General features: G+C 31.9%; 1 protein-coding gene across 1 annotated transcript in view; it reads right to left on the bottom strand.

Annotated features, from left to right (window-relative positions):
- Positions 1 to 6749: 6749 nt before the first annotated feature.
- Positions 6750 to 10000, bottom strand: part of LOC135200703 (protein FAM133-like) — a 61765-nt gene continuing 58514 nt past the window's right edge. The window contains exon 5 of the mRNA XM_064229311.1: positions 6750 to 6803. Coding sequence (XP_064085381.1) covers positions 6750 to 6803 — 54 coding nt within the window. The remainder of the gene's footprint in view (positions 6804 to 10000) is intronic.

The raw sequence follows: 10000 nt of genomic DNA, 5'->3' as shown, positions 1-10000 counted from the left end.
TTTCCCTTTACCTTCTCTTACTACTTTCTAAGGAACACCTTAATATTATTTGGAAGTTTGAATTTCAAGTCTATGACCCCTGTGGTCTTGTTCCATATGGATAAGGTTCATCATCTTCTGAATAATAATAATAATAATAATAATAATAATAATAATAATAATAATAATAAAATACTGACTTCCGACGTGAAGACCAAAGGATGAAAACATATACCACTACTGCTTACAGTGAGCGCGCTAGTTATGTCGTATAAATTCCATATATTCTTTTTTTTTCTCATACTTTTACATTGTCATCATTTATTATTTGCCTCTTCATTCGTCTAATCGTCTGCATATTAATCCTTTGCCAAAGAATTCTCCCATAAGTTTTTTTATTTAACTTTATGCTTAGTTTTCTTCTTTCTCTTTCTCTTTCGTCTGTCTAGCTTGGGATAAGGAAGGGATGAATAAACACCCACATTATTCTTACTGACCTTTTTAAAAGTGATTGTTAGTCTATAAGCTCTCTCTCTCTCTGTCTCTGTCTGTCTGTCTGTCTGTCTCTCTCTCATCTAAGTCACTTGTCTCATTACTTCTTCCAAGTCAGTTCTTCACCATAAAGCTTTCATGTATAATTGTTTAACTGAGATTAGAAAATCTCTCTCTCTCTCTCTCTCTCTCTCTCTCTCTCTCTCTCATTTAATAACGTCAGTTTCTTGTTTTTATTTTTTTACTTCTTCGAAGTCAATTCGTAACATCAAAATGAATTCATAAATGTTGAATTGAAACTGGAAAATTCTCTCTCTCTCTCTCTCTCTCTCTTCTCTCGTCTCTCTCTCTCTCTCTCTCTCTCTCTCTCTCTCTCTTCTCTCTCAGTAATTTAATTTTAAAAACAGCGCTTATCTATTTCTAATCCTTTTGTCTTCTTATTCTCCATCACTTGTGTTTTCCCTCATTCGGAATAATCGTCTTCAGCAATGACAAATCTCTCTTCTTCATGTTTACCATCATTTCATTTCCCACAGAAAAACTAAAACAGCGATCATCATCGGTAATGACTCTTCTATATTATGTAGGACCCCCCCAGTGTCTGTTCATTGTTTACTTGCACAAGAAAAGTACGTTAGCTGTCGGTTTTGTGGGACGTGAGGTTTTTGTTTCTACTCAAGAAAGATTGTTGTCATTGCACGCTAAATTAAATGAGCTGGGAAATGCAAGCATTTCAGTCACACCTGTACTTACACACACACACGCACACAAACACGCTGTATATCTGTGTGTGTGTGTGTTTTGATATTTAGTATTATGATTTTTAATTTGGTTTGAATGTGGCTACATGTTACAAGCAATAAAAATGAATATAATATAATTTTATTACCAGATTACATAATAACAGTCATGGAGAGAGAGAGAGAGAGAGAGAGAGAGAGAGAGAGAGAGAGGTTATTAAGGCTGGCGTTTGAAAAAATGTTTTTCTTTGATTTTTAAGAAAGGCGGAGAGAGAGAGAGAGAGAGAGAGAGAGAGAGAGAGGAACGCTAGAAAAAATGTATCTAGAGTTCCTATCTGCTGTCGACAGTTCAACCAACAGCGTTCCGCCTGTCTCGGAAGGATCTCAAGTTCCCGGAGTTGAGATGGCTATTTCCCAATTTTCGGTCAGAATAAGTATTGAATGTTTTTAAAAAAAGCGGGATTTTAACCTTGTAAATCAAAAGTTATATTGTTACATTACTAGATGTTAAGAGTCCTTTCAAAAAATTTAAATGGCATGTGAATGATAATTAATTACTGTTATCTTTGACCTCCATTCCTGTTTATGCATAAATATATCGGGGCACTGAGAATTATATAATTATATATATATATATATATATATATATATATATATATATATATATATATATATATATATGTGTGTGTGTGTGTATATATATTTATGTATATATATAAATATAAATGTATATTGTGTTAGCCATAGCGCCATGTAAGCATCTCGAATTGTTCACACTTTTTATTAATACGGTTGTTACTACAAGGCCTTGGATCCAAATGCAATAAATATGAAGTAATTCAGATGTCCGGCAACGGGAATCGAATCCTCATTCCGAGAAATCAGATACCTTGCTCATCGACTCTTACAGGGGTTCTAGCCATCGTAGAGGCTCGCCTTCAATTAAGAAAAAGGAAAATGGTGCCATTAGACTCCAGGCCACATCCTGCCACCACCACATACAATACAGTGGTTTTCAAATACTCGGACAAACAAAAAACAGCCATTCGCTTCCCTTTTTAAACTTCCTTCATATTAAACAATAGACTCAAACCCTCAATAGCCAAACCATGTGAGTTCCATTGTTCATTGCATAGTTTTCTTGTTTTTATTCTCTCTCTCTCTCTCTCTCTCTCTCTCTCTCTCTCTCTCTCTCTCACCAGTTCACCCTCCTTCATTTGCAGTCTTCTAACGCGCCCAGTTGTCATGTAACTTCGACGTGAACAGTTACTAAGTTCTCCAATATTATGTACTACATTATCATTAGTTTTTTTTAACAATATTAAAGTTTTTTTTCTCTCACTGTCTTGCCGCTCAGTGATTTTATTTGACGATTTCAGCTTTGTACGCACTAATCTCTTATTGCTTACTCATTAGTACTCTTTGGTCAGTTTTCATTTGCAGTCAACTTAGGTTTTTATGGTCCTTTTTTACTTTGTATTATTATGTATCTTAAAGTGTTGTCAATTATAGCTGTTTCAGAACTTTTAGATGTAGTCAGTCAGTATAGTTTTCTTACTGATTCTATTTATGGTTTATGTCATTCTGTAGATAAGTGACCCTGATGAGAAAAGTCACGAATTCCAGAAAACTCTGATGAGCCTCTGTTTTATTCTAAGAAAAAATAATGTCTGGAGAAGATATTTCCGAAAGAAAGAAAAAGTGAAAGTGAGTAGGTGTAAAAGTAAAGTTCTATAGGGAGGCATAACTTTGGTTGAGTATTTTAGCTTTTTTTTTATATGAATTGAAGGAAGAAAACCATTCCCTTTTCTAATTGGAAGATCGAGATACTATTTTTGTGGAGAAACGAATTGAAATAGGATTGAATAATTAATTTCTCTTCACTTAAGTCTGTGAAATGCTACAAACTTTATTATTATTATTAGTCCTATTCGACTGGGTGGTTCATAAGTGTGGGGTTCCGGGTTGCATCCTTCCTCCTTAGGAGTCCATCAGTCTTCTCACTGTGTGCGATGTATCTAGTAGCACACTCTTCTGCACGAGTCCTGGAGCTAGTTCGGCATCTAGTATTTCCAGTGTCCCTAGGATTATGGGTACATATCCCTCTTATTTCTATTTTTAGCTCTTGATACATATCAGTTATTACTGTTATTATTATTAGTATTAATATTATTTTTTATTATTATTAGTGTTAAATAGAAAGAAATAATATTAAACCATAAGGGTTTTAGTATGAAATGAACATAAGCTTGAATTTGATTCCTTTAAAATTAAAAGAATGAAAGGCTGGATTCATATTTCACGCAGCTGTACTAGACTCTCATGCAGATATCTTCTGCATCACCAGTAGTGTTCAGGATAACCGCAAGCTATTGATTACACAGTCAAATGATTTTACAAAGTCCTCCAATCACTTCTGAAAGATTTTCAGACTGGGAACGTTCGACCTTGGTGCACATTTCCCAGCAGACGTTTGATAAGTAAAGAGGTGATGTCTGGGTGGCATCATAACATATCTTAAATTTATATATATATATATATATATATATATATATATATATATATATATATATATATATATATATATATAAACAAATTGAATGCTTATTCTGAGTTTCAGCCTCACTCAAAAAAAGGAAACATTTCGGTTTTGTGTAATGTAGGAATCGCGGGTAGTAGTTCTGGGACCTTTGCAGCTAAAAAGCAATGGAGTATTTCTTAGTTCTCGTAGTTTTGTTCTAAAAAAACTTGCAAAGATCAGAAGTATGTATGTATGTATATAAATATAAATAAATATATATATATATATATATATATATATATTATATATATATATATATATATATATTATTACACACTTACAGAGAGAGAGAGAGAGATAGGGGGTTGGGGGGGGGCAGGCGGACTTCTGAAATTAGGAACCTTCCCAACCCAAAGTTAATCTGGTCAGCCTGAGTTGAGAGACGAGACCGAAGAGTAATGGAAGGCGGAAGACTCGAATCGATTTGGGAAGAGCGAAAGTCACCTCAGTTGACGTCGAGTGATGCAGAGCCGTCGATTGGGTGGGGTTGGGGCGGGTGTACGTTGTCTGTTCTTGCCAAAAGTTGTGGATTAAAGAAAAGAAAGTAAAATCTAGATTAAACTGTATATGTTAATTCTGGTCAGTGTGAGGACAAGAATGAAAGAGAATTGGACGCCTTCAGGCCATAAACAGCTGAGAGTCGAGGGATCTGTTCTTGCCGAGGGTTGCTTGTCCTAAGGTGGTCTTGAGATTGAAAAGCATTCTGTTACCTTTTGTGGACTGAAAAATAAAAAGCGTTTTACTCTGCATGTGAAATTACGGACGGCAAATGATTTGAGTTACAGATACAGATCTCAAAAAACGAATGTGCTTATAACACATAAATACTAATAATTATTTTAAGTATCCGGAAGATGAAGAACCCTATTCATATGGAAAAAGCCCCCCAAAGGAGCCACTGACCTGAAATTCAAAAAGCTTCCAAAGACAATTATGGGGCTCATTCGAAAGAGGTAACAGAAGGTAAAGGGAAATAAGAAAGTGCAGATCAGTTATCCGATAATATATTGGCTAAAAAAAATGATCCCGTTTTGAAATTAAGTTAATGAAGATCTAAGAATCAGTTTGGTGTTAATTCGCCTTCTTTTGTTAGGATCATCGAACTTATAATGAATATAAATGAAAGTCATATCATTACTCTTGACTTTATATGTATCAAGGTTTAGCGGTGTTTTTACTCCATGAATGAGCTAATGAAGTAGCGGATTTTTTTTACAGATATACTATGCACTTATTCAGTTTAACAGTTTGGTAATATTCCACTAAAATTAAGTCAAAAACTTCATTTTCCGACATAGAACTCTCATTATTAAAGAGACTTCTTTCATTTTAAGGGCGAAGCTTCCATTCACTGAAAAATAACTTTCATTCTTTCATCGAAAACCATCTCTTCTGAAATCGCTTCTGTCAGGTTTTCTCAAAAAGGAAAGTCTTGCTGATCAGGCGGCAGCCGTCGGTCTTCACCAGTTATGTCCCATCCACTCATTTTCCAACATACTTATTTTTCCTCTGGAGCATGAGCTGCCCATCCCATCGGCCTCCTCACGAATAAAAGAAAAAACAAGATTTCCTCCATGTATCAGTGATGCCGGCAGGAACGAAATAGAACCATGGCATTTTTTTTCTTCCACAACGAGAAAATCTGCTATTAAGAGACGAATGTCAATACTGGAGCCCATCCTGTGATATATATATATATATATATATATATATATATATATATATATATATATATATATATATATATATATATATATTCCACATGTGATGTCAGAAACATCACCGTTATATCAAATCATGTCATCGGTGTTCATGAAGACTCATGAGGCTTATTATTAATAAATGACGATTATACCTTGTTACATAAACCCTCGTAATTGTTGATGCAAATTAACCAGGTTTACGTAAAAAATAGTGAACAATGTAGATACAATGTCCGTTATTTTAACGGAGATTGTATCTTCGTTTTTTAAAATATTAAGTTAATTAAAATATGGAAACTGTTCGAGAAGAATAATGGTAAGTGAAGAATGAAAAAAAATAAATAAGCGCATTGCATTCCCAATTCTTTTCCAAACAATTTATAGATGTCTTATCAAGTTCAAAACGTTCCAGAAGATGTAGTAAAATAAAAGGAAAAATGAAATGACAAATATAGGAGGATAAAAAGCTAAATAGATTATACCAGGCAGGTTTTCGAAAGAATTATCGCCAGACAGTGAAAAAATAGATATGAGACAAGCAGGAGCGTCAATAGGTAATTTCCTATTTAGGTTTGTTTTCCTATTTCTTTGGGGTGGGGGGGGGGGTGCGAGGGGGAGGGCGTTGAAGCTCAATTTACGGTTATTTTCCTATGTATACATTTTTCATACCTGACAGTAGAGAGGGTTTTATTCTTTGATTGGTTTTAATTTTATTACGGTTCCCAAATTTAATTTTATATAATATATATATATATATATATATATATATATATATATATATATATATATATATATATATATATATATATATATATATATATTATGTGAATACAAATATGTACTAGCGCTTATAGTAGGCGCTGGTGTAAATATATATCCACATGTAGTACATATATATACACATATGCATATGCAGTTTCAGGGTGGCTTTAGATTAGAGGATCATCAACTGATGTAGGTAATTTGGATCGCTTTCAATGCGCGCACCCTTGTGTGCTTTTGAATGTGTAGTGGAATCAAATTCACGTGCATTTGTACTTATTCATACACATCCCATTTATAATTATTACATATAAGGCTGTTATGGTCCTTCCTTGGTTTATTGGTTGGCAACGTACATCACTGATATTATTATTATTATTATTATTATTATTATTATTATTGTTGTTGTTGTTGTTGTTGTGAACTTGGATCATGGCCAATTGACTCAGCCTATATTTTTCTTCTTGCTTCTTGTTCGCCAGCTCATTGTCCTTACTTCTTCTTCTTCTTCTTCTTCTTCTTCTTCTTCTTCTTCTTCTTCTTCTTCTTTCAGGGAGAGTACGAGAAAGAAAATAGTCAAAATGCACAAAGATTTGATTTCTACTTTTTCCGACAGAGAAAAAGAAACTAAAGGAAAAAATACATGAAAAAAAGAATATGTCGACTTCCCAGACTAACGTGATACAGACAGGTGTCGCGAGATAGGTATCTCCAGAGCCTCTCTTCTGCACCGACAGAGGCCCTTTGCGAGCAGCGCATCCGACAGAGATATTGTATTTCCACCAGATGCCCTGACGAGAAAGTGACATTCTCGAGGTGGGGGAGGGGTTCAGAGTGTTTGTGTCACAGGTAGGGAAAGAATGCTTCAAGTCCTGGAAGTTGCGACTGAGGCGAATATTTTCTGGGGCTAGTTCATTTGAAAGTTGAGAAGAAGAAGAAGAGTAATCTGAAGATTCCAAATGTTTTGGTTTGGAATTGGGTTGAGTGTCACTGGGGGAATATTTGGAATAGTATGACAATATTTTTCATTTCCTCATTTCTTTGCAGGTTAAACAGTATAGAAAAATTATTTCTATTATATAGAATATAGCGTTTTTATGTAAATTTTCGTTGGTGAAACAAGACTATTTGACCGTAGATTGCAACACATTTTAATTTACCTTTAATTACGAATATAATTTTTACAACTTATGCGTGAGGGGAAAATCTAGCTTGCATCCGAGTAAGCTGGAGGTCAGATCATGCCTAGTTGTTTCTTACCCTCCTTTGAAACTCGACCTGACAAAGTATTACTTATTTTCAGTAGAAGAAGTCTGTGGGTATAAAAGGATTCTTTTGTATAATAATGCAAAGAAAGTTCATAAGATTAGTATACATTGAGAAAGAAACTTATGCCGTTTTTCCACGGAACTTGGAAATGGCCAAAAGCTTAACTTCTTCCACCCTGAGAGAACTGCAGAACTGGACGTCATGATCCTTATACGGTACAGAAGCCATGATAGTGAAGAATGAAGTCTTGTGAGATAAATAATGACATTGAATGAAACCTTTGTTATTCAATGCAATCATTTATCTAAGAAAACTTCATACTTTAATATCGTGGCTTCTGAAACGAATAAAGGTGATTGTGTCAGGTCCTTCAGTTCTCTCAGGGGAAGAAGACAAACAATTAGCTATTTCCAGGTTTCATGGAAATGCGGCGTAGTCGTCTTTTTTTAAGCATAAATTAACCTCGTTAACTTTCTTTGCATTATTATCGAAAAGAATCCTTTTCTATCTACCGTCTTCTCCTGTTAAGAATAAGTAATTCCTTTTCAGGGGGGAGTTTCAAAAGAGGGTAAGAAACAAAACCTTATTACAATTTCGTTCCTACTCGTAACGTAATAGGACTTTCACCTCTTCTCCTTTTTCACTGAATAGATGTCCTTCTGACTCCACTTTTCGTGGGCCTTGAGTCTTACATTTTCATTGACTTCCAACCTTCATTAGCCATCTTTTCATCCAGGTAATCAGTTCAGACAGTTACTTAAGAAATGCAGTAGTTCTTTTTAACATGTAGCAAATACGTTTGACAGCATTTCAATATCATTTCTTTTAAAAACCGCATTTCATATATTTATTTATGAAGCCTATTCCCCATTATGCATACAGATTCCCTCGTGTTATGCATTGTCATATTAGTGTGTTTGTCCGATAAAATTCTTTCGTATAAACTCATATTTCCTTATTTTATCTATGAACTCATTTTCAAATTTCTTTTAATATCATGCAAAGAGATAAACTAGATGTTTTTTGAATGATCAGAATAAATGTCAATTACAGCTGTTAGACACCCTACCGCTGAGTATTCCATTAATTTATTATTTATAGAATGTATAACATTTTGAGAAACAATTATATACGAATTTATCCGTCGTCAAATAAAAGGAATATCGTAAATAAAAATAATCTACACGCGTTACGCTCATTATTCAGTTACATTGCTAAAACTACTTGTCGTTCATCCCCTCATTCAGAACTCAATACTGTACATTCACCACCGCATGCACAATCCTTCATACAGTTATTAAAACCGAGATATTATTCTTCTGGTAGACGAACACATTATGGGTACTGTGGTAGAGAACTAAGAGGGGAGAGACATCTGAAAGAGATTCAACCTGAAAATCAATTTTGTTGCAAATCACAAGTAATGTGGTCTAGCTCCTCTCCCGCCCAATTTAATGAACGCTCAGTAAATAGTATTGTAGGGATCTCTTCCTTTCATGTAAAATAACATTCATAGATTCTGTCAGCATAGTTGCCTGTTTTCATGTTTTTTCTTTTTGTTTTACTATGGTTGAATAATGGTATTCAGTTGCAAAGTAGTTATCTATCTATCTGTTTATCTATCTATAAATCTACTATCTATTAGATGGATATATATATATATATATATATATATATATATATATATATATATATATATATAGTATATATATATATATTATATATATATATATATATATATATATATATATATATATATATATATATATATATATATAATATAGTATAGTATATATATATATATATATATAGTATATATATATATATATATATATATATATATATATATATATAGTATATATATATATATATATATATATATATATATATATATATATATATATATATATATATATATATTATATATATATATATATATATATATATATATATATATATATATATATATATATATATATATATAGTATATATATATATATATATATATATATATATATATATATATATATATATAGTATATATATATATATATATATATATATATATATATATATATATATATATATATATATATATATATATATATATATATATATATATATATATATATATATATATATATATATATATATATATATATATATATATATATATATATATATATATATATATATATATATATATATATATATATATATATATATATATTATATATAGTGTGTGTGTGTGTGTATATATGTGTATGTAGAATCTACTGATCATTTTTTACCAGATACAGATACAGGGCATTATGGCTATTACATTTATATATATATATATATATATATATATATATATATATATATATATATATATATATATATATATATATATATATATATATATATATATATATATATTATATATATATATATATATATATATATATATATATATAATTTAAGGCCTACTCA

Source organism: Macrobrachium nipponense, chromosome 27 (genome assembly GCF_015104395.2).
Source record: "Macrobrachium nipponense isolate FS-2020 chromosome 27, ASM1510439v2, whole genome shotgun sequence".
Taxonomy (NCBI): Eukaryota; Metazoa; Arthropoda; class Malacostraca; order Decapoda; family Palaemonidae; genus Macrobrachium; species Macrobrachium nipponense.
This window is presented reverse-complemented; position numbering and strand designations above follow the sequence as displayed.